This window comes from Pipra filicauda, unplaced genomic scaffold (genome assembly GCF_003945595.2).
Source record: "Pipra filicauda isolate LSUMZ 115617 unplaced genomic scaffold, ASM394559v2 scaffold241_size1546129_pilon, whole genome shotgun sequence".
NCBI lineage: Eukaryota > Metazoa > Chordata > Aves > Passeriformes > Pipridae > Pipra > Pipra filicauda.
In genome coordinates, this window is record NW_024104356.1 from 1,522,356 (window position 1) to 1,546,074 (window position 23,719).

The window sequence follows — 23,719 nt, forward strand, 5'->3', positions numbered from 1 at the left end:
TCAGAGCCCGGCATATGGCAGCTCCAGAGGCAGCCTGGCCCCAGCAGGGAGCACTGGCTGGAGCAGCCACTCGGGCTGCCAGGGCCAGGCCAGGCAGGGAGGGCGGAGGACACGGCGTGGGGACGCGGCACAGAGGGGACCTGCACACCCCCCCCATTCCCGGGGCCTGGCAGCCCCCCGGGGCAGCCCCGGGAGCTCCCGAGGTGCTCCTGGAGCCGGTGGTGCCTCTGCTCCGTCCTGGCAGCCGCGGGCGGCCGGTCCCGGGGGACGTGGGGAGCCCGCAGAACCGCCCCTCGCTCCTCCTCCCCCGCTCCTGCTCCTCTTATACCCTCCTCTCTCCGTCCCCTCTCCGAGCATCCCTCTGCTCCTCTCCCTCCCTCGCTCCTCTTCCCTTCTCCGTCTCTCCTCCCTGAACTCCTTCGCTCTCCCTCCTTCCCTGCCCCTCTCACACACCCTGAGGAACTGACCCGGCACCAAAGACCCCCAGGCTGTGGCTGGACGGGCACCAGGACCCCCCTCTCCAGAGCTGGGCCCCCCCAGAGCGGGCGATGCCTCTCCAGATCTTCTGCACCATCTCCTTCTCCAGCGAGGAAGGGCCTGAGGACGCCACAGGCACCGGGAAGGGAGAGGACGGAGCAGACGAGTTCCTGTACGGGCAGGAGGATGAGGAAGAGGAGGAGGAGGAGGATGCAGGGGCAGCCACGGACCTGGCGGCCTTCGCCAGCAGCTGCACCTTGCACGGGCTGAGCCACATCTTCGTGGAGGGCGGGCTGGGCGCCCGGCAGGCGCTCTGGGCCCTGGCCTTCCTCCTCTCCCTCTCGGCCTTCCTCTACCAGGTGGGCGACCGCGTCGCCTGCTACCTGGAGCACCAGCACGTCACGCTGCTCCGCGAGGAGCAGAGCCCCGAGATGACCTTCCCCGCCGTCACCCTCTGCAACGTCAACCGCGCGCGGCTCTCGCAGCTCAGCCGCCGGGACCTGCTCTACCTGGCCCCGCTGGTCCGCTACGAGCCCGGCACGGAGCTGGGCTTTGGCACAGAGCTGGGCGTTGGCACAGAGCTGGGCTTTGCCCCGGCCCCGCCCGGCCCCTGGGAGGAGGATGAGGAGGATGAGGAGGAGGAGGAGCCCCTCAATCTGTTTGGGTTTTTTAACCGCACTTGCCACCGGCTGGAGGACATGCTGCTGAGCTGCCGCTACCGCGGCCGGCGCTGCGGCCCCGCCGACTTCGCGCCGGTGAGTAGCCCCCGGGGTGGCCCCACAAGTGTGGGACCGGGCACGGCCCTTGGAGCACCGGGTGGGACCAGGAGCAGCTGGGAATGCTGCTCCTGGAGCACCATGTGGGATCGGGCATGGCTGGGAATGCTGCTCTTGGAGCACTGGGTGGGACCAGGAGCAGCTGGGAATGCTGCCCATGGAGCACCGTGTGGGTCCGGGCACAGCCCTTGGAGCACCGGATGGGACCAGGAGCAGCAGGGGATGCTGCCCTTGGAGAACCATGTGGGATGAGGCATGGCTGGGAATGCTGCTCTTGGAGCACTGGGTGGGACCAGGAGCAGCAGGGGATGCTGCTCTTGGAGCACCATGTGGGACCAGGCAGGGCTGGGAATGCTGCCCTTGGAGCACTGGGTGGGACCAGAAGCAGCAGGGGATGCTGCTCTTGGAGCACCATGTGGGACCGGGCACAGCCCTTGGAGCACCGTGTGGGACCAGGAGCAGCAGGGGATGCTGCCCTTGGAGCACCATGTGGGATTGGGCATGGCTGGGAATGCTGCCCTTGGAGCACCGTGTGGGTCCAGGCACGGCCCTTGGAGCACCGGGTGGAACCAGGAGCAGCAGGGGATGCTGCCCCTGGAGCACCGTGTGGGATCGGGCACAGCTGGGAATGCTGCCCCTGGAGCACCGTGTGGGATCGGGCACAGCTGGGAATGCTGCCCTTGGAGCACCGGGTGGGACCGGGCACAGCCCTTGGAGCACCGTGTAGGACCAGGAGCAGCAGGAGATGCTGCCCCTGGAGCACCGTGTGGGACTGGGCATGGCTGGGAATGCTGCCCTCGGAGCTGATATCTCAGCCCCAGCCCTGCAGAGCCGTCGGTGGGACATGGAGAGCAGCCCCAGGGCCGTGCTCGTGGAGGAGGTGCCGGGCACCTCTGTCCTGGTGCTCTGAGCCCGCTGCCCTCACGTGCCCCTCGCTGGAGTTGTGGCAGCTGGAAGGGCCGAGGAGGGACAGGGGGGGTCCGGGATCCCATCCAGCCCCGTCCCCTGGAGGTGTGGGGCTGAGTGTCCCACTGTGGGGGACCAGGGCTGCCCTGGGCTCCGTGGGGCTGAGGTGCTGTAGGTCTGCAACATCTCCACCCCTGAGCCTCGGTGGAACGTCTCCTCCTCTGCCTGGGCCAAGTTCCAACACCGGGTTCTCAGTTCCAACACCGAGAGACCCCCTGGGTCAGGAGCCTGGGTTGGGCTGTGCCCAGGCTGGGGGTGGCTGTGCCCTGGGGGTGGCTGTGTCCTGGGGATGGCTGTGTCCTGGGGGTGGCTGTGCCCTGGGGGTGGCTGTGTCCTGGGGGTGGCTGTGCCCTGGGGATGGCTGTGCCCAGGCTGGAGGTGGCTGTGTCCTGGGGGTGGCTGTGTCCAGGTTGGGCTGTGCCCAGGCTGGGGGTGGCTGTGCCCTGGGGATGGTTGTGTCCAGGCTGGGGGTGGCTGTGCCCTGGGGATGGCTGTGTCCTGGGGGTGACTGTGTCCTGGAGGTGGCTGTGACCTGGGGGTGGCTGTGTCCTGGAGGTGGCTGTGTCCTGGGGGTGGCTGTGCCCTGGGGCTGGCTGTGTCCTGGGGGTGACTGTGTCCAGGCTGGGGGTGGCTGTGTCCTGGGGATGACTGTGACCTGGGGGTGGCTGTGTCCTGGAGGTGGCTGTGTCCTGGGGGTGGCTGTGTCCTGGCTGGGGGTGGCTGTGACCTGGGGGTGGCTGTGCCCTGGGGGTGACTGTGTCCTGGGGATGGCTGTGTCCTGGGGGTGGCTGTGTCCTGGGGCTGGTGACGCCCTCCTGGCTCCATGCTGTGGCTCCACAGAGGGGCCTCAGCCCCGTGTCCTCTCCCGCAGGTCTTCACCCGCTACGGGAAGTGCTACACCTTCAACGCGGGGCAGGACGGGAAGCCCCGGCTCATCACCATGAAGGGGGGCACTGGCAACGGCCTGGAGATCATGCTGGACATCCAGCAGGACGAGTACCTGCCAGTGTGGGGGGAAACAGGTAACCCACGGCCCCAGCAGGTCACCAGCAGCTCCTGGGGGTGCTCTCCGGCCCCTTCCCGGCTCCCTCCTCTTCCCTCCTTCCATCTCTCGCCACTTCAGGTCCTTTCTTTGCCTCTGCCTTCCCCTCCTTTGTCTTTGCTCCTCGCCATGGCAACTCCCCGCTGGTTTAGACACATCCCTTGTTTATAAATAGAGGCAAAACACTTCCCTGCCGCGCTCCCGGTGCCGGGAGCGGGAGGGTCAGGGGCGGAGGGGGCAAGGACGTGGTGCAGCAAACAGGGTTGGAGGGACAGCAAACAGGGTTGGAGGGACAGCAAACAGATGGACGGACATGTGGAGGGACCAAATGGCCCGGGGGGGGGGGGGGGGGAGAGTGGGAGGCAGAAGTTTTGGGAGCAGGGACGGTGCCCGGCTCACCCCGCCCTCTCCCTGCTGCAGATGAGACCTCGTTCGAAGCCGGGATCAAGGTGCAGATCCACAGCCAGGACGAGCCCCCCCTGATCGACCAGCTGGGCTTCGGGGTGGCCCCCGGCTTCCAGACCTTCGTGTCCTGCCAGGAGCAGCGGGTAGGGCTGGGGGGGTCCGGGGTTCTCCCTCCTGACACGGAGCCTCCTCCCTGTTGGACGGAGAGGGGACCTGACCCCGGGGTGTGATGCCACGAGGGTCTTTCCCCACCATGCTGGAGGCCCCGGGGGGCTTCTCTCCTCACTCCTGCCTTAGAATCACAGAATCATGGAATCACAGAATCATGGAATCAGCTGGGTTGGAAGGGACCTCCCAGATCACCCAGTCCAACCCTTGATCCAACCCCGCTGTGGTTCCCAGCCCATGGCACTGATGCCACATCCAGTCTGTCCTTAAACACCTCCAGGGATGGAGAATCCACCCCCTCCCTGGGCAGCCCATTCCAAGGGCTGAGCACCCTCTCTGGAGAGAAATTCTTCCTGATCTCCAACCTAACCCTCCCCTGGCACAGCTGCAGACCCAGCCCTCTTGTCTTGCTGATGGGAAAAGAGACCAACCCCCCCCGGCTCCCCCCTCCTGTCAGGGAGTTGCAGAGAGTGAGGAGGTCTCCCCTGAGCCTCCTCTTCTCCAGGCTGAGCCTCCCCAGCTCCCTCAGCCTCTCCTCACAGCACTTGTGCTCCAGTCCCTTCCCCAGCCTCGTTGCTCTCCTCTGGACCTGCTCCAGCCCCTCCATGTCCTTCCTGAGCTGAGGGCCCAGAGCTGGACACAGCACTCCAGGGGTGGCCTCACCAGCGCTGAGTCCAGGGCAGGAATCACTTCCCTGGCCCTGTTGGCCACCCTGTTCCTGAGCCAGGCCAGGATCCATTGGCCTCTTGTCCCCCTGGGCACACTTTGGCTCCTGTTCAGCCTCCTGCCCATCCCAAATCCCAGCTCCCTTCCTGCCTGGCTGCTCTCCAGCCCCTCTGTCCCCAGGGGGGTTGTTGTGGCCAAAGTGCAGGACCCGGCCCTTGGCCTGGTTGACCCTCATCCCCTTGCAATCAGCCCGTCCAGGTCCCTCTGGCCCTGCTCCAGCCCCTCAACATCCTTCTTCCTTCTGCCCCCTCCCAGCTCATCTACCTTCCCCCTCCCTGGGGCGACTGCAGGGCCGTGGCGGGCGACCTGGAGTTCTACGACACGTACAGCATCACGGCGTGCCGGATCGACTGCGAGACCCGCTACCTGGTGGAGAACTGCAACTGCCGCATGGTGCACATGCCAGGTGAGCCCCCACCTCAGCCCACCGGGGGGGGGACCCCTTCAGCTGAGGGGCCAAAGGGGTGGGACCCCCGAAGGGAGCGCAGGGAAGCTGTGGTTTAGTGGGACGATAGGAAAGGGGTGGGAGAGAAGGGAAAAGCGTTGGGCTGAGGCCCCCAAAACTGAGTGTGAGGGGGGTTGGGACCCCAAAGTTATTGGGAGGGGGGTGGGAGACCCCAGCTGAGTGCAGAGGGGGGCTGGGGGCTGGAGGGACCATAGGAAGGGGGTGGGAGAGGGGCAGAAAAGGGGGGATGGGACAGCAGGAAGAGGAGTCCCAAGGGGGTCCCTTGGTGTCCCCATCACTTGAGCCCTGGAGCAGTTCCCTGGGGCTCTGGAGGGGTTGGATCTGCGCTGGGGGGGGGTCCCCAACACCCTCTGTCCATCCCTGAGGGGCTGATGGGGGGGCTCCCCTCCACCTAACAGCCGGTGCTGCAGTGGCCACGGGGGAAAAGGTGGGAAAAGGGGGGTCTGGGGTGGCCCCAGGTGAGCTCCCGCCCTGCTGTGGGGTATCACAGCCAGCACGGCTTCCCCAGAGGATCCCACCTGGAAAACCCTTCCTGTGTCCCCGCAGGCGACGCCCCGTATTGCACCCCCGAGCAGTACAAGGAGTGCGCGGACCCGGCCTTGGGTGAGGCTCGGGAGGGAGGGAGGGAGGGAGGGAGGGAGGGAGGGAAGGAGGGAGGGAGCTGCGGGCCTTGGGTCTCTCCAGGCCTCCGAACTCCTCTCTCCCCCTGCCCAGATTTCCTGGTGGAGAAGGACAACGAGTACTGCCTCTGCGACATGCCCTGCAACATGACCCGCTACGGCAAAGAGCTCTCCATGGTCAAGATCCCCAGCAAGGCCTCGGCCAAGTACCTGGCCAAGAAGTACAACAAGTCGGAGCAGTACATCGGGTAACGTGGCCGTGGCAGGGGGGTGGCACCCGCTGCCGCCCCCTCCCAGACCCTCAGCCCGGTGCCACTTTGTGTCCTGCGCAGGGAGAACATCCTGGTGCTGGACATCTTCTTCGAGGCCCTCAACTACGAGACCATCGAGCAGAAGAAGGCCTACGAGGTGGCCGGTCTGCTGGGTGAGCGATGGGGGGGGGGGCTGGCCAGTGCCCTCCCCGGCGAGGTGGCCCCGCGTCGGCCCCGTCGCCCCGGCCCCGTTCCCGAGGCGCCGGGATGTGCCCACGGCGGGGACGAGGAGCAGGACACGAGTCCTGTGCCCTTTCCCCGCTCCCTCTGGCCGCCCTGACGGCTTCCCCTGTCCCCTGCAGGTGACATCGGAGGGCAGATGGGGCTGTTCATCGGGGCCAGCATCCTCACGGTGCTCGAGCTCTTCGACTACGCCTACGAGGTGAGGGGTTACCCCAGAGCACCCCGTGGGGCGTGGGGAAGGGCTCAGCCCCCGAGCCTCCTCAACGGGGCTGAAAAACGTGGCCCTGGCAGGTGATAAAGCACCGGCTGTGCCGGAGGGGCAAGTGCCGCAAGAACCACAAGAGGAACAACACGGACAAGGGCGTCGCGCTGAGCATGGACGACGTGAAGCGCCACGTGAGTGCTGGGGACACCCTGGGGCTGCTGGGGACACCTGGGGGCTGCTGGGGACACCTTGGGGGCTGCTGGGGACACTCCAGGGGCTGCTGGGGACACCCCAGGGGCTGCTGGGGACACCTTGGGGGCTGCTGGGGACACTCCAGGGCTGCTGGGGACACTCCAGGGGCTGCTGGGGACACTCTGGGGGCTGCTGGGGACACTTGGCTTGCTGGGGACACTCCAGGGGCTGCTGGGCGACACTCTGGGGGCTGCTGGGGACACCCCAGGGCTGCTGGGGCCCTCTGGGGGCTGCTGTGGACCCCCGGGGGCGCGCTGGGGACACCTTGGGGGCTGCTGGGGACACTCCAGGGGCTGCTGGGGACACTCTGGGGGCTGCTGGGGACACCTTGGGGGCTGCTGGGGACACCCTGGGGGCTGCTGGGGACACTCTGGGGGGCTGCTGGGGACACCTTGGGGGCTGCTGGGGACACTCCAGGGGCTGCTGGGGACACTCTGGGGGCTGCTGGGGACACCTTGGGGGCTGCTGGGGACACCCTGGGGGCTGCTGGGGACACTCTGGGGCTGCTGGGGACACCCCGGGGGCTGCTGGGGACACCTTGGGGGCTGCTGGGGACACCCCAGGGCTGCTGGGGACACCTGGGGGGCTGCTGGGGACACCTGGGGGCTGCTGGGGACACCCTGGGGGCTGTGGGGGGGCACCCCAGGTGCTGGGGGACACCTCAGGGGCTTATGGGACACTCCAGGGGCTGCTGGGGACACCCCAGGGCTGCTGGGGACACCTTGGGGGCTGCTGGGGACACCTGGGGGCTGCTGGGGACACCCCGGGGGCTGCTGGGGACACTCCAGGGGCTGCTGGGGACACCTTGGGGGCTGCTGGGGACACTCCAGGGGCTGCTGGGGACACCTTGGGGGCTGCTGGGCACACTCCAGGGGCTGCTGGGGACACCCTGGGGGGCTGCTGGGGACACCCTGGGGCTGCTGGGGACACTCCAGGGCTGCTGGGGACACCCTGGGGGCTGCTGGGGACACCCTGGGGGCTGCTGGGCCCCTCTGCAGCTCAGGGGCTGCCTGAGAGGAGCCTCTGGGTGTGGGGTCACTGTTTTGGGGCTGCCTGGGGGGAGCCCTTGAGTGTGGGGTCACTGTTTTGGGGCTACCTGGGAGGAGCTGTGGGGTCAATGTTTTGAGGCTGCCTGGGCGGAGCCCCTGAGTGTGGGGTCACTGTTTTGGGGCTGCCCAGGAGGTACTGTGGGGTATGAGGTCACTGTTTTGGGGCTGCCTGGGAAGAGCTGTGGGGTCACTGTTTTGGGGCTGCCTGGGGGGAGCTGTGGGGTCAATGTTTTGGGGCTGCCCAGGAGGTGCCACGGGACGGGAGGTCCCAGCTCGAGGAGCACTTGGGGAAGGAGCAGAGGGACCAGTCCCACGTGCTGTGGGGAGCCAGGGCTCGCTCTCTGCGGGGATTTGGGCGAAACCAGTGACCCCAACACCCCGTCACCCCCCAGAACCCCTGCGAGAGCATACGGGGGCACCCGGCAGGGATGACGTACGCAGCCAACATCCTACCTCACCACCCGGCCCGGGGCACCTTCGAGGACTTCACCTGCTAACCCCGACGTCACTGGATGTACAACCTGAGCTACCAAAGCCCTGCGCGCGGAGCTGCCCCTTCCCCCGGAGGGGGGACGCGGCCCCGGGGGCCCTCGCTCCCTCCTCGGCACCGAGGGACACACGGACACGAGCGACGGCCTCGCCCGGCGGGGCAGGGCAGGGCAGCCGGGTCGGGGCGATGCCCCCGGGTCGGGACGATGCCCCCGGGTCGGGACGATGCCCCCGGGTCGGGGTGATGCCCCCGGGTCGGGACGATGCCCCCGGGTCGGGGCGATGCCCCCGGGTCGGGACGATGCCCCCGGGTCGGGGCGATGCCCCCGCGCCCGCCCCGCTCGCTCAGAGACTCGAGGGACGACACAACACACGCACAGGGGGCCGGGGCAGGGCCAGCCCCGGCTCCCCCACCCCAACCCCGGCTCCCCTCGGCCTTTTTAACTCCGAACCCAGAAGCCAAGAAGAAGAAGAAGAAGAAGAGGAAGGAGAAGAAGAAGAAGGTGGTGTCCATCCACAGCCCTGTCTGTCTGTCCGCCAGCGTCTCCATGCCCATCCTGCTCCCAATGCCTCGGACCCCCCGTGCCCGGGGGGGGGGATTTTTGTGGAGGGGTCCCAGGGCTTGGCTGGGGGTCCCCGGGGAGCCTCAGTGTCCCCCAGGACCGGTGCCCACCCTGGCCTGGGCGCTCCACGTGCACCAGGACGCAGCAGCTGCCCCTCTCCAGAACATCTTCCTTGGCATCAGCCCTCTCCAGAACATCTTCCTTGGCATCAGCCCCTGGGGGCACCGGGGGGGGGACTCGGGAGGTGCCCCCGTGGCTCTGTGGACCCCCAGCCCGGGCGATGCTGAGCCCACCTTGCCCCTTTTCCCGGGTTCTGGGCAGTGCCAGCCCTGCCCAGCCAGCCCTCCCCGCTCCCAGGGCACCCCGGGCAGCCCCCCAGAACCAGCCCTGCCCGGGGAGAAAGGGGGAAGGGACCCCCCTTTAGAGGGACCCCCCCTTGGTACCGGGTGGGCACCGGAGCCCCAACACCACCAGGGCTCACAGGCTGGTCCCGGGAGCAGCTCCCACCCCCCGAGCCCCCCCAAACTCAGCTGCCCAGGGGATTTTTGGGGGGTCTGTGGCCTCGCTGCCCCTCCCTGGGGGGGGGTCTGGGGGTCTCTGCCCCCCCTCTGACCCCTCCAGCGCCCTCACTTCGCTCTGGGGTCTGCACTTGGCCCCCCCAACCCCACAGACCAGGTCAGAGCCCCCCCCCCGGGCCCAAGTGCTTCTTAAATCTTTTAAGAGCTTTTGCAATAAGTCTGTTCAGTAATTTTTTGTTTCCGAGCTGCAGCTTTGGGGGTTTTTTTATTCCTGCCATTTTTTTTTAATTCCTGCTATTTTTTTTTTAATTCCTGCCATTTTTTTTAAAATCCTACCATTTTTTTAATTCCTGTCATTTTTTTTTAATCCTGCCATTTTTTTTATTCCTGCCATTTTTTTAATTCCTGCCATTTTTTTTAATTCCCACCATTTTTTTAAATTCCTACCATTTTTTTTAATTCCCGCCATTTTTTTTAATTCCTACCATTTTTTTTTTTTATTCCTGCCATTTATTTTTTTTTTATTCCTATTATTTGCTTCCTGACCAAAATTAGGAACTGGGCGTGGTGGGAGGGAAGGTCAGCCACGGGTCGGCCACATCCATAAATTTTCTTATGGATTTTTTTCCCTGGCGTTTCGTTTATTTATTTATTTGCTTCCTTCCTCTTTTCTAACCCCCCTTCGAGCTGTTAAAGACGGGGCTGGGATCTGACCTCGAGAAGACACTCTTTTGTTATTACGCCATCCGCATTTTATATTTCTTATATATAATATATATGACTATATATATATGTGTACATATATATATATATACCTCTATATGCATCATGCCACTGTAGATACCCATCCAAGTAGCGTTTAGGCCTTGTTCTTGTGCCATTTTATTTTTTATTTTATTTTATTTTATTTTTTTAATTTCTGTTACTGATCTCTGAATGCCTTCAAAAGTGTATAAAAAAGTGTGGAATTCTCTCCGGTATCTGTACTATGTACACACATTTTCATAGGAAGCACAATAAGATGACAGATGCATTGTACATCAATACCTGCTACTCTTAACGACAATATAAAGAATGATATAAATGATATAAACCCCCCACCAGGCCGAGCCTTTCTCTTGCTGAGCTGCTGGAAGTGCTCCCTGAGGAGCTGAGGGGGGACGGGCTCGTTCCAGGATGCTCCTGGAAATCCTGGAGCCGAGAGAAAGGGAGGATGTGGGCACCTCAGTGAGCTCCAACCTCTCTGCCAGGACCTGTCCTGCCATGGGAACTCATCCCAAGGGATGTGGGCACCTCAGGGAGCTCCAGCATTGCTGCCAGGACCTGTCCTGCCATGGGAACTCATCCCGAGGGATGTGGGCACCTCAGGGAGCTCCAGCATTGCTGCCAGGACCTGTCCTGCCCTGGGAACTCATCCTGAGGGATGTGGGCACCTCAGTGAGCTCCCCAGGACCTGTCCTGCCCTGGGAACTCATCCTGAGGGATGTGGGCACCTCAGTGAGCTGCCCAGGACCTGTCCTGCCATGGGAACTCATCCTGAGGGATGTGGGCACCTCAGTGAGCTCCAACCTCTCTGCCAGGACCTGTCCTGCCATGGGAACTCATCCTGAGGGATGTGGGCACCTCAGTGAGCTCCAGCATTGCTGCCAGGACCTGTCCTGCCCTGGGAACTCATCCCGAGGGATGTGGGCACCTCAGTGAGCTCCAACCTCTCTGCCAGGACCTGTCCTGCCCTGGGAACTCATCCCGAGGGATGTGGGCACCTCAGGGAGCTCCCCAGGACCTGTCCTGCCATGGGAACTCATCCTGAGGGATGTGGGCACCCCAGTGAGCTCCCCAGGACCTGTCCTGCCATGGGAACTCATCCCAAGGGATGTGGGCACCTCAGGGAGCTCCCCAGGACCTGTCCTGCCCCGGGAACTCATCCCAAGGGACACTGGAGGGTGGGAGCTGCCGTGTCCTCCAGCACAGGCAGGTGAATTAACACACACACAGAGCTGTTAATCCCTGTTAATCCCTGACAGCTCCAACCCCTCCATGGTTTGGGATCCAGCAGGAGCCACCAGCTGGAATTTCACCCGGGTTAACCCCGGCAGTGGCACCAGGAGCACAACCCCTACAGGAACACACCCAGTGTCCTAAAAACCCCTCAGCTTCAAAGAGCAGAAGGACCAGACCAAAGCCTGGGCATCCACAAAGGCCCTGAGGACCCCGGGGAGACGGAATAACAGGGAGTGGGAGTGGGCAGGGAACACTGAAATGCCAACCCCTCCCAGTCCCTTGGCTCTGCTCCTGTCCCCGTGGCTCCTGGAAATGGCAGAGGAGCGTTTTGCATTTCAAGCAGAACAAAGCTCTGATCCCTCCTGGAGCCGCAAAGGCCACGGGGAGGGATTCGAATGGGAGCAGGAGAGGAGAAGCCCAGGAGGGTGTTAATGAACCCCATGAACTGCAGCCAGAGCTGCCCCTGCCCGCTCCCTGCTCAGCACATTCCCTGTCCAACCTCCCCTTGGACACTCCCAGGGATCCAGGGGCAGCCACAGCTTCTCTGGGAAACTGTGCCAGGGCCTCCCCACCCTCCCAGGGGGGAATTTCTTCCCAATATCCCACCCAACCCTGCCCTCTGGCAGTGGGAAGCCATTCCCCCTTGTCCTGGCACTCCTTTGGAAATAGTCTCTCTCCCCCTTTCCTGCAGGGTCCCTTCAGGTCCTGGAAGGCCACAGTGAGGTGACCCCAAAGCCTTCCCTTCTCCAGGCCGAACAATCCCAATCTCCAGCCTCTCCTCACAGCAGAGCTGCTCCATCCCTCTGATCCTCTTGGAGCATCTCTGGACTCTTCTCCAGCAGCTCCACGTCCTCCCCGTGCTGGGACCCCCCCCGAGCCGGAGTCAGCCCTCGTTAGCTGATCATCACTAATTGTTTAATTAATGTGCTGTGGGTCAATGCCAGCTGGGTTTGTGTCCCTCCTCTCTCTGAGCTCCAGGGAATGGGAACTTAATGTTAATACTTGCAAAAAGTGGCCTTTCCCTTTCCCGTGGAGCTCCCTGTGGGACCCCAGGGGAGATGGGAATGGGCATTTGTGCCTCCTCAAGCTCGATCCCGGAATGCTGAGAGATGTCCCTGCCACGTCTGGATGTTGGAGCCCTTCACCCCTCAGGGACAGACCCTGAGCCCCCAGGGAAACACCCCCAATCCCACCCCTCACAGACCCTGTTCCCATTCCCAAATCCCTCTGGATCCTGTGCCCCCAAACTCAAACCCCTGTTCCCACCCCAAAACCCCCCGGACCAACACCCCCAATCCCACCCCTCACAGACCCTGTTCCCAATCCCAAATCCCCCAGGACCAACACCCCCAATCCCACCCCTCACAGACCCTGTTCCCAATCCCAAATCCCGTAGGACCAACACCCCCAATCCCACCCCTCACAGACCCTGTTCCCAATCCCAAATCCCGCAGGACCAACACCCCCAATCCCACCCCTCACAAGACCCTGTCCCAATTCCCAATCCCAGGACCAACACCCCCAATCCCACCCCTCACAGACCCTGTTCCCAATCCCAAATCCCGCAGGACCAACACTCCCAATCCCACCCCTCACAAACCCTGTTCCCAATCCCAAATCCCTTCGCCCTCGGTCCTCCCCGCGGTCCTCCCGCCGCCAGGGGGCGCCTCCGGCGGAGGGCGGGGCTGGGGGGCGGCCCCTCCCCGCGTGCTCGCGCGCGGCGCGCGGGGCCGTTTCCGGCTCCGCTCCCTTTGTGCGGGACAAGATGGCGGCGCGGGCCGGGTTCCAGGCGGGGCCCGCGAGCGGCGGCGGCGGCGGCGCCGCTCCGGGGGCCGCGCTGGGCCCGGGCGCGCCGGGCGGGGCGGTTCGCATGGGCCCGGCGCCGGGGCAGGGCCTGTACCGCTCGCCGCTGCCCGGAGCCGCCTACCCGGTGAGGCGGGGCGGCGCGGGGCGGGGCGCGGGGCCGGGCGCGGCGGGCGCTGACCGGGTGTGTTCTCTCCGCAGCGCCCCGGGATGTTACCGGGAGGCCGCCTGGCGCCGCAGGGCCCGGCCATGGGCCCGCCCGGCTACGGCGGGAGCCCCGCGGTGCGGCCCGCGCTGGCGCAGGCCGGGCTGGACCAGGCCCGCAAGCGGCCGGCGCCGCAGCAGCTCCAGCAGGTGCAGCCGCAGGCGGTGCCCAACCGCAACCACAAGTAAGGGACGGGGGGAAACGGGGCGTCCCGGGGTACGGGCACATCCCGGGAGCGTCCTGGGGGCGTCCTGGGGCACTGGGAACATCCCCGGGCGGCTGGGACATCCCGGGACATCCCAGGGCAGCAGGGGCATCCCGGAGCATTCTTGGAGCAGTGGGGACATCTGTGGGCACAGGGGACATCCCAGGGCATCCCGAGGCATCCCCGGGCAGCAGGGACATCCCAAGGACATCCCTGGGCAGCTGGGATATCCAGGGACATCTCAGGGCATCCCCGGGGCAGTGGGGATATCCTGTGGCAGCAGGGATGTCACAGAGCATTCTTGGGACAGCGGGGACATCTGCGGGCAGTGGGACCATCCCAGGACATCCCTGGGCATCCTGAGACCATCCTGGGGCAGTGGGGATGTCCCGAGGCTACTGGGTACGTGGCCCAGGCATGATGGGCATCCCAGGGCATCAGATGTAACCCCCTTTCCAAGGGGTGTAACCCCCTTTCCAAAGGATGTAACCCCCTTTCCAAGGGATGTAATCCCTTTTCCAAGGCCTGTAACCCCTTTCCAAAGGATGTAACCCCCTTTCCAAGGGATGTAACCCCTTTCCAAAGGATGTAACCCCTTTTCCAAGGGATGTAACCCCCTTTCCAAGTGCTCGGAGGGATGGGAAACGTTGAGGTCAGTCAGTGCTGCAGGGCTCAGGTAACTGGTCAGTCCCACTGGGGCAGGCTCAGGTAACTGGTGAGTCCCTGCTCAGTCAGTGCTGCAGTGGCCAGACCCATTCCCGTTTTCCCACCTGTTTGTGCCTCTTTCCCCCGGCAGCGCCAAGAAGAAGAAGATGGCAGACAAAATCCTCCCTCAGCGGGTGAGTGGGAGCCAGGGGGAGGTGAGGGGGCCTGGGGCACTTTGGGGGAGCTGGTTGATGGGAATTCCCATCCTTGCCTGGCTGCAGATCCGGGAGCTGGTGCCCGAATCCCAAGCCTACATGGACCTGTTGGCCTTCGAGAGGAAGCTGGACCAGACCATCATGAGGAAGCGCTTGGATATCCAGGAGGCTCTGAAACGCCCCATCAAGGTAGGGGAGTGCAGGGCAAATATCCAGGGGTGTGGAGGCTCCTGGAGGCTCCAGGCAGCGGGAGGGCACGGAGGGGTCGTGTCCTGGGAGTGTGGAATGTCAGGAACCTGTTGGGCACAGCCGGGGAGTGGGAGCAGCCACTCAGGAGAGGGGGGAAGTGAGGCAGCCGAAAACACCGAGCTGAGTTTTAGCAAGGCCTGAGCAGGAGGAGGGAGCCCTGGAGGCGAGAGCTGAGGCCGAGCCGACGCTTTTTCCCGGCAGCAAAAGCGGAAGCTGCGGATTTTCATCTCCAACACCTTCAACCCGGCCAAGTCGGACGCGGAGGACGGCGAGGGCACCGTGGCCTCCTGGGAGCTGCGGGTGGAAGGGAGGCTGCTGGAGGACGTAAGTGGCAAACACCCCACCTCAGAGGAGACCCTGGCTCTGGAATTGGCACTGAAAGCGAGTTTCTTAGTGTCTGAGAGCACAGCTGGGGCTTGATCTCCTCCTCCCGTCTCTGTCTTCCAAGGAGTCTGGTGGTGACGAGAGCGAGAGCCCGGCCTGGAGACCGATGGGTATCCCCATGGCGGGACAATGAGTTGTCCAAAGTTCTTAGAGCTGTGAGAATCCCTGGTGAGAGCAGCTCAGTGTCCCCAGAGCTCTGAGAACCAGGGCCCTGGCATTGTACGTACCCGCTGAGGGGTTTGGCTCCCGCCAGCTCATCTTTAACTCCAGCCTTTCCCTTTTCCTGACTCGGAAACTTTGATTTTTTTCGAGCCCACGTTGGTGGATTCAGGTGTTCAGAACTTACAGGAGCTGTCGTGCACAGTGGCTGTTGCTTGAGGGCTGAGACTTGCTGTCCTAACCCCTCTTCCTCCCTGTGTTGCTTGCAGTCTGCTCTGTCCAAATACGATGCCACCAAGCAGAAAAGAAAGTTCTCGTCCTTCTTTAAATCTCTGGTCATTGAACTTGATAAAGACCTGTATGGCCCTGACAATCACCTAGTAGAGGTGAGCTGCTTTTTGCTGTGTTGTCTCTGAACGTGGGGCGGTGTTTCTGCTGGTGGGGTTTGTGTGTAGCACTTGTGACCTGGGAGGTGGGGGATCCCCGAGGTTCCTGGGAGGCAGGAGCTCTTTGAATCCTCCCTTAAGCTTTTCCTCTCGCCTGCTGAGGGTCTGAATAAACGTTTTAACCCTCGTTTCAAGCCGTGAGTGGGAATAATTTGAGCTTTCTCCGGGCGGGTGGGATTTACTGGAGAAGCTTCTGGGTGCCCAGCAGCGGGAGCAGAGGGGGTGCAGGGGGAGGCCCCACACGTGGGGGTGTTTCTGAATTCCCTCTCCTGTCCCAGTGGCACAGGACTGCCACAACTCAGGAGACAGACGGCTTCCAGGTGAAGAGGCCGGGGGACGTGAACGTGCGCTGCACTGTCCTGCTGATGCTGGATTACCAGGTGAGGCAGGGGGAAAAAATTCCTCCCTGGGAAGCGTGGGGAGGCCCTGAGGTTGCCCAGAGAAGCTGTGGCTGCCCCTGGATCCCTGGAAGTGCCCAAGGCCGGGTTGGAGCAACCTGGTGCAGCGGGAAGGTGTCAGGGGTGGGACTGGGGGGGCTTTAAGGTCCCTTCCAAGCCAAACCATTCCACGGTCCCGTGCTGGGAGCAGCAGTGCTGGGCACCATCTCACCAGTGCCTGGCACCATCTCACCAGTGCCTGGCACCATCTCAGCCCTCCGTGCTCCTCATGCAGCCCCCCCAGTTCAAGCTGGACCCCCGCCTGGCTCGGCTGCTGGGCATCCACACGCAGACCCGGCCCGTCATCATCCAGGCCCTCTGGCAGTACATCAAGACCCACAAGCTGCAGGACCCCCACGAGCGGGAGTTCGTCATCTGTGACAAGTACCTGCAGCAGGTGAGGGGGCCCTGGAGCAGCTCCTGGCCCAGCTGCCCCGGGTGGGTGGGATGAGCAGGGGGTGGCTGCCCCGAGCCCCCCCTGAGCCCCCGTCTCTGCCCCAGATCTTCGAGTCCCAGCGCATGAAGTTCTCCGAAATCCCCCAGAGGCTCCACGCGCTGCTGATGCCCCCCGAGCCCATCATCATCAACCACGTGATCAGGTGAGGCTGCTCCACGGGAATTCCCCTTCCCAGGAAGGGCTGGATGAGGAAGGATCACAGGAGGATGGTGTGATACCTCCTGGTTGTAGCAGCAGCTCCCGTGTTAACCTGTCATCTCTTTGTCACCACACCCTCTGTTACCACATCCCTCTTTTCCAGAGGCTTTCCCACATCCATGCTGTCCTTTGCCGTGGACAGAAACCTGCCTGGAGCCATCACTCCTAGTGCTTTGCTGCTGCTGGGACTGAGGCTGACACTGGCACGGCTTGTCCCTGTCCCTGCCTGCAGTCCACGTGCTGCAGCATCCCAGAGGAGCTGCATTTGCTCCTTGAGCCACTTCCATTTGGACTGCTCCCAGATTTTTGCCTTTTTTCTTGACCTACTAACTCATTTTGGCTCCTTTCTGGAGCTGCTCCCTGATTCTGCCTTTTTGTGGATGTCCCCAGTGTTGACCCAAATGACCAGAAGAAAACAGCCTGCTATGACATTGATGTGGAGGTGGATGACACCTTGAAAACCCAGATGAATTCCTTTCTGCTCTCCACAGCCAGTCAGCAGGAAATTGCTGCTCTGGATAACAAGGTAGGAAAAGCTTCTTGGGGTCTGCTCTGCTTGGAGCTGGGCAGGGAAGTGTCTCTGGAGCAGGTGAACCCGGACAGGACAGGAGTGTTTGGAAGCTGGACTGGGGTGAGCCGTGCTTACAAACTGGTGGCTGCACCTGGGAGTGTAAATTTTAAAGCAGACGGTCCGTGGGAAAATTGGGGAATATTTAGGGCAGGAAACCGGGAACTGAGAGTCCTCTGACAGGTGTAAGTCAGCCAGAATTTGCCTTTTTGATGTTTGTGACCTTTCCCTCATCCAGCAGCTCCACTCTTGTGTTTGTGCCCTTCAGATCCACGAAACCATCGAGACCATCAACCAGCTGAAGACTCAGCGCGAGTTCATGCTGAGCTTCGCCCGGGACCCTCAGGGCTTCATCAACGACTGGCTCCAGTCCCAGTGCCGGGACTTGAAGGTAAAAAGCTTTGTCTTGTGTGGAAGGTGGATCCAGTCATACGCTCCCCTCATTACAGCGAGCTCCCGCGGAGACAGAGAGAGGCAATTTCCTGCTCGGAAAGCGAGGCTGGAATTGGAGTCGAGCACAAGAACGTGACCTGAGCGCTCTGAGAGGAAAGGGGAGGCTTTGCTCGGCACAGCCAGAGCTTTTTGCACTCCCTGAGCTGCTGTTGTGTCCCTTTGTGCTCTGCAGACAATGACTGATGTCGTGGGGAACCCCGAGGAGGAGCGGAGAGCCGAGTTCTACTTCCAGCCCTGGGCGCAGGAGGCCGTGTGCCGGTACTTCTACTCCAAGGTGGGTGTCCCCGAGCAGGGGACCCTCTCCCTGCCTGTCACTCCTCGGGGTGCCCTCTGCCAGGGGAAGGGTCCCAGTCTGAGCCCAGCCTTTGCCAGCTGGGTGCTGTGGTGTTGCCCCAGCAGCAGTTACAGACTTGGCTTCTCCTGCAGGTGCAGCAGCGACGGCAGGAACTGGAGCAGGCCCTGGGCATCCGGAACACATAGGGCTGCCCTGCTCCTGCCCACTGGAGCAGGCCCTGGGCATCAGGAACACATAGGGCTGCCCTGCTCCTGCCCAGCAGCACGGGCTGTTTGTGGAGACAGAGCTGCAGAGCTCGCTGGTCCAGCTCCCAGGATCCCACTCCAGCAGCGAGGCCCCTGTTCCTCCTCCTGGCGTTGTCCCTGCTGGGGGCAAGTCCAGGACAGCGGGGCTCTCGTGGGGTGTGACAAGCAGACAGGCTCCACCCAGCACACATTTCTACCTGGTTCTCTTCCTGACTGTTGCCTTGTCAGCCCCCAAGGCTTCCAGGAGCCTCCCCGTGACTCCGTAGTGTCCCCGGTAGCCAGAGTTGACTTGGAGCCTCCTCCCAGCCCTTCCCTCCCCTGTGGCACCCTGGAAGCCTGGCTCTGCTCTAAGGTGTGGCTGGGCTCTTCCCTGCCACGTTTTACAGCCACCCGCCCCACCCCCAACCCCCCCCCCCCCCCCCACCCCACCCCCCCCCCCCACCCAACACCCCCCCCCACCACCACACCACAACCCCAACCCCCCAACCCACCCCCACACCCCCCCCACCCCCCCAACACCCCCCAACCCCACCACCACCCCACACCACAACCCCACACCCCCCCCCACCCCCCCACCACCCCCCACACCCCCCCCCCCCCCCACCACCACCCCCCCCCCCAACCCCCCACCCACCCCAACCCCCCCCCCCCCACCCCCCCACACACCCCCCCCACCCACCCCCCCCCCCCCCCCCCCCCCCCCCACACCCCCCCCACCACCGTGCCAGGCGCTGTCGTGGGCAGGATGCCGTGGGCTGACATACCTCCCTGCCCTGACCCCCCTCCTCAGAGGGTGCTGCTGCACTGGGGCTGCCCCACAGGTCACTCCCCTCCTCGAGGAGGTTACTGGACTGTGTAGAGAATTGCTCCTTCCCTTCTCCCTTTTTCCCCCTGTCCGTTCCCTTCGTGTTCTGTGACGGGCTGTCCTGGGCTGGGGTCACAGGGAGAGGAGGTTTTGGCTTCCTGCAGGGCTTTGGAAGCTTGGAGTGATGCAACTCCCTGCCCTTCAGACACCTACACGTGGGTTGCCAGCAAACCACGTGGCTGCTTGTTTTCCCTGGAGCAGGGAGAGGGGATGCAGCAGCTGCCTGGAGCTGTGCATGGACACAGTGCTGTGGCCTCATTGCTCTGGGGCAGTTGTCCTGTGTCTCTTGCTGTGGGGACCAGAGGCTCCTTCGTGTGGATCCGAGGGTGGGACAGGACAGTCCTGGGGAATGGACATTTTCCCAAGCATATGTGAGTTAGCAGGTGTTTCCATGCCGAAGCTCCTGTGGTTTTTAGTCAAGTTTTAGGTCACGGGGCTGCCATAGGGCCCAGCATGGTTCAGGAATGTACAAATAGATTTACTGTGGGGAGTAGCAGCCCCGAGGCCTCTTCATGGAATGAATTACTGGTGGTCAGGCTCCTCTTCACCCCAAGCCCGGTGTTTCTGCTCGGGACTACAATGCAAATGGACTCGAGAGTTGGTCTGACTCCCCTGGGATAGCTGCAGGATCCTCCGAGGGGGGAGCTGGGAGCGCCCGGGTGGCCCTGCTGCTCCTCGTGTCTGTGTAACTACATGTCTGTGAGTAATAGACTCTCCTCTGCCCTCCTGAAACGCTCCTCTGTGGTACCGGGGTGAAGGGCTTGGTGCTGGAGAAGCAGCCCCTGACTCCTCAGGGTACTCCCACGGGAGGGATGCCGAGTCCTGCGTAGGCGAACGTAGCTGTTGCAGAGTAACTGCTTTTCTTAACTGAATATTTACGGTTTTTTTCCATGGACCAAATCTTTTTTTTGTTTGTTTTTTTGTTTGTTGTTTTTTTTTTTTTTGTACTGTATCCTTGTAGACGTCACCCAGTTTTAATAAAAGACTCCTGTGAAGGAAGCTGTCCTCCTCCTTCGTGCTGGGGGATGACACTCCAGTGACAGGACAGGATTATCTCCACTTTCCTCCCTTTTTTTTTTTTCCTTCTCAAAGCCAGCTGGGTTAAGTGACTGGAGAGAAAATGTTCCTCATATTTTGGCCTTTTATAGCGAGCCCTCCCTAGAGGGATCTCCTGGTTTGCACACTCTGCTAAGCCTTTGCAAAGTGCTTTTGTGCTAAACAAAGTAACTTGAGCAGAACTGGAAATCCAGTGGCCAGGGCTAATAAATCCTGAACTGCCCAGTGCCCACTCTGCTGGGCTGTGGCAGCCTCTTACAGGCCCATGAGGACTCGGGCAGAATTTGGAGGAAACTGTATCAAAGTTTACGTGCAAGGGTTTAAAATGATGCAAAAGGGGAATTGTTCTCTTCGCCCTGGTGGTTTATAGAACTGCAAATGCCTCGCAGCAAACCTGGGAGCCCCTGGGGCAAGGAAAGGATCCTCTGTGAGGAGGAAAAAAGCTGCTGCCTCAGGCTGTGATTGAGGCAGGAGCTGAGTCCTGGGGCTGCACCAGGTGGTTCTTACTCCTTACCTGGGGGCAAAATGGTACTTTTAGGAGGACAGAACGAAATGCTTTTATGCAGAAAAGGAGGGAGAGGCTCGGCAGGCACAACTCAAAGACCTCCTCGGGGGCTGCAGCTCCTCCCGAGGGGCAGCTCCGACCTCTGCTCCCTGTGAGCAGGGAGAGGACCCAGGGAAGGGCTGGAGCTGTGTCGTGGAGGGTTTAGGGGGGATCTCAGGAAAAGGTTCTTCCCCCAGAGGGTGGTTGGCACTGCCCAGGCTCCCCAGGGCAGTGGGCACAGCCCCAAGGCTGCCAGAGCTCCAGGAGGGTTCGGACAATGCCCTCAGGGACAGGGTGGGATTGTCGGGGTGGATCCTGATCCTCGCGGGTCCCTCCCTTCCAACTCGGGATGTTCCACGATTCTGCGATTCAGCGAGTGACTCCCGGTTCTGCCGGGGATCCGACCCGCTCCGGGTCTCTGCCCTTTGCCCCCGAGCGCGGAGCCCCGGCCGTGCCCGCGGTGCCCCCGGGGCGAGGCGGGGCCGGGGGCGGACCGGGGGCCGCCCCTGCTCCGGGGCGCCCTTGAAATAGCGGGCGGCGGGTCCGGCTCCCGCAGCGCCCCGGTCCTGGCACCACCATGGGTGGCAAGAAGGTTTGCATCGTGGGCTCCGGCAACTGGTGAGCACACCGGGATCACCCCGGGTCCCCCGGGCCAGCACAGCGCGGTCCCTTGTCCCCCCCGGTGGCACCGGGTCCCAGGGTGAGCAGTGGTGCCCTGGAATCCTCGGTGCCCTGGGCTCCCCTTGTGCCCTGGGCTCCCCGGTGCCCTGAGATCCTCGGTGCCCTGGAATCCTCGGTGCCCTGTGCTCCCCCGGTGCCCTGGGCTCCCCGGTGGCACCAGGTCCCAGGGTGAGCAGCGGTGCCCTGGGCTACCCCGTGCCCTGGGCTCCCTGGTGCCCTGGGATCCCTCAGTGCCCTGGGCTCCCCGGTGGCACCAGGTCCCAGGGTGAGCAGCAGTGCCCTGGGTTCCCCAGTACCCTGGGATCCCTCTGTGCCCTGGGCTCCCTGGTGCCCTGGAATCCTCGGTGCCCTGGGCTCCCCAGTGCCCTGGGATCCCTCTGTGCCCTGGGCTCCCCCGTGCCCTGGGCTCCCCCATGCCCTGGGCTCCTTGGTGCCCTGAGCTCCCCGGTGTCCTGGGCTCCCCCATGCCCTGGTCTCCCCCATGTCCTGTGCTCCCCCGTGCCCTGTGCTCTCCGGTGCCCTGGGCTCCCCCGTGCCCTGGGCTCCCCCATGCCCTGGTCTCCCCCATGTCCTGTGCTCCCCCGTGCCCTGTGCTCTCCGGTGCCCTGTGCTCCCCCGGTGCCCACGGCCCCGCTGTGCCCATGCAGGGGCTCTGCCATCGCCAAGATCGTGGGTGCCAACGCGGCGCGGCTGAGCGGCTTCGAGAGCCAGGTGAACATGTGGGTGCTGCAGGAGGAGGTGGGCGGCCGGCGCCTCACCGACATCATCAACGCCGAGCACGAGAACGTCAAGTACCTGCCCGGGCACAAACTGCCCCCCAACGTGGTGAGCGTGGGGGCTGCCAGCTCCGGGGGGCAGAGCTGATGGCTCCGGGGGGCAGAGCTGATGGCTCCGGGGGGGCAGAGCTGATGGTTCCGGGGGGCAGAGCTGATGGCTCCGGGGGGCAGAGCTGATGGGTCCGGGGGGGCAGAGCTGATGGCTCCGGGGGGCAGAGCTGATGGCTCCGAGGGGCAGAGGTGATTGCTCAATGGGTCCGAAGACTGATAGCTCCGTGGGCAGACTGAGGTGGCTGTGGAGGGGGCAGAAGCTGATGGCTCTGAGGGGCAGAGCTGATGGCTCCGGGGGGGCAGAGCTGATGGCTTGGAGGGGGCAGAGCTGATGGCTCCGAGGGGCAGAGGTGATGGGTCCGAGGGGGCAGAGCTGATGGCTCTGAGGGGGCAGAGCTGATGGCTCCGAGGGGGCAGAGCTGATGGCTTGGAGGGGGCAGAGCTGATGGCTCCGAGGGGCAGAGGTGATGGCTCCAAGGGGGCAGAGCTGATGGCTCTGAGGGGCAGAGCTGATGGCTCCGAGGGGCAGAGCTGATGGCTCCGGGGGGGCAGAGCTGATGGCTTGGAGGGGGCAGAGCTGATGGCTTGGAGGGGGCAGAGCTGATGGCTCCGAGGGGGCAGAGCTGATGGCTCCGGGGGGGCAGAGCTGATGGGTCCGGGGGGCAGAGCTGATGGCTCCGAGGGGGCAGAGCTGATGGCTCCGGGGGGGCAGAGCTGATGGGTCCGAGGGGGCAGAGCTGATGGCTCCGGGGGGCTGCTGGGGTGTGAGGGAGGCGATGTGTGGGGCTCGCTGACACCCTCCTGCTGACCTTGATCCGCGTTTGGATGAGCTGCAGCCCTGGCTGCTCTCGCTGCCCACCTTTGTGTCCCCCCCCTCTCTGGCGTCCGGCGGGCTGGGCTGGAGGCCATGTGGCTGCCTCCGGGCTGGCACCATCCCGCTCTGCTCCAGCCCTTCTCCAGCCCCTGCCAGCCCTGGCAGGGACCTCGGTGCAGTGACTTCGGGCCCTTCCTTCCCTTCCCGGCCCCCGTGCAGGTGGCAGAGCCGGACCTGCTCAAAGCCTGCGCGGGGGCCGACGTGCTCCTGTTCGTGGTGCCCCACCAGTTCATCGGCAGCATCTGCGACCAGCTCAAGGGCCACGTGAAGAAAGAGGCCGTGGGGATGTCGCTCATCAAGGTGGGAGCGGGAGCCAAGGCGGGGAGGAGCTGGAAGCAGCCCGGCTAGGAATTCTGGGATTTGGGGGCAGAAATGGGCTCTGGGGTGATGGGGGGATGTGGGGAGAGTGGGGGCAGAGTCTTCGTGGGGATTTGGAGGTGCTGGTGGGGAAGGGTGAGAGCACGTGGGGGATCTGTGAGGAGCAGGGCACAGCTCAGCGCGTCGGGATCACAGTGGGAGCGTTGCAGGGCAGGGAATGGCAGGATTGGGGTCGGGGGCAGGTGTCCAGGAGGGGCTCGTGTCTCCTTGAGAAGGTGGTGATCACTCAAAGGTGGGACTCGGTGATCTCAGAGGTCTTTTCCAACCTAATTGACTCGGTGGCTCTGTGACCTCTGTCCTTGGTTGTCTCCCA

The 23,719-nt window shown here is 63.4% G+C and overlaps 3 protein-coding genes across 4 annotated transcripts; all 3 read left to right on the forward strand.

Annotated features, from left to right (window-relative positions):
* Positions 1–377: 377 nt before the first annotated feature.
* Positions 378–8,857, forward strand: ASIC4 (acid sensing ion channel subunit family member 4). Its single transcript, XM_027734295.2, has 10 exons — positions 378–1,232; positions 3,091–3,241; positions 3,682–3,809; positions 4,816–4,966; positions 5,573–5,629; positions 5,741–5,894; positions 5,979–6,070; positions 6,260–6,339; positions 6,432–6,536; positions 8,039–8,857. The coding sequence occupies exons 1-10, from the start codon at positions 549–551 to the stop codon at positions 8,141–8,143; spliced, it is 1,707 nt and encodes a 568-aa protein (XP_027590096.1). The 5' UTR covers positions 378–548; the 3' UTR covers positions 8,144–8,857.
* A 4,125-nt stretch (positions 8,858–12,982) lies between these two features.
* LOC120323353 (SWI/SNF-related matrix-associated actin-dependent regulator of chromatin subfamily D member 1) lies at positions 12,983–18,560 on the forward strand. Of its 2 annotated transcripts, XM_039381822.1 has the most exons (14): positions 12,983–13,147; positions 13,222–13,409; positions 14,227–14,269; positions 14,357–14,479; positions 14,741–14,863; positions 15,352–15,468; positions 15,807–15,908; positions 16,201–16,362; positions 16,467–16,564; positions 17,011–17,146; positions 17,457–17,579; positions 17,814–17,915; positions 18,068–18,087; positions 18,141–18,560. In XM_039381822.1, the coding sequence occupies exons 1-14, from the start codon at positions 12,983–12,985 to the stop codon at positions 18,172–18,174; spliced, it is 1,536 nt and encodes a 511-aa protein (XP_039237756.1). In that variant the 3' UTR covers positions 18,175–18,560. The 2 variants fall into 2 exon arrangements, with proteins under 2 accessions (XP_039237756.1, XP_039237755.1); XM_039381821.1 differs by having other exon boundaries at positions 18,068–18,560.
* A 2,597-nt stretch (positions 18,561–21,157) lies between these two features.
* Positions 21,158–23,328, forward strand: LOC120323355 (glycerol-3-phosphate dehydrogenase [NAD(+)], cytoplasmic-like; the record flags this gene model as incomplete). The annotated part of the gene is made up of 3 exons (XM_039381839.1): positions 21,158–21,264; positions 21,975–22,152; positions 23,188–23,328. Coding segments are annotated over exons 1-3 (360 nt in total), but the record flags the coding sequence as incomplete, so codon positions are not given.
* Between the last annotated feature and the right edge of the window lie 391 nt (positions 23,329–23,719).

Excerpts from the sequence above, each read along its gene's own strand:
- ASIC4 (XM_027734295.2), top strand. The coding sequence starts at position 549 with ATGCCTCTCCAGATCTTCTGCACCATCTCCTTCTCCAGCGAGGAAGGG. Across the intron at positions 5,630-5,740 it reads GTGCGCGGACCCGGCCTTGG|ATTTCCTGGTGGAGAAGGAC; the intron begins GTGAGGCTCGGG and ends CCCCCTGCCCAG. Across the intron at positions 6,340-6,431 it reads TCTTCGACTACGCCTACGAG|GTGATAAAGCACCGGCTGTG; the intron begins GTGAGGGGTTAC and ends TGGCCCTGGCAG.
- LOC120323353 (XM_039381821.1), top strand. The coding sequence starts at position 12,983 with ATGGCGGCGCGGGCCGGGTTCCAGGCGGGGCCCGCGAGCGGCGGCGGC. Across the intron at positions 14,480-14,740 it reads CTCTGAAACGCCCCATCAAG|CAAAAGCGGAAGCTGCGGAT; the intron begins GTAGGGGAGTGC and ends TTTTCCCGGCAG. Across the intron at positions 17,916-18,067 it reads GCCGGTACTTCTACTCCAAG|GTGCAGCAGCGACGGCAGGA; the intron begins GTGGGTGTCCCC and ends CTTCTCCTGCAG.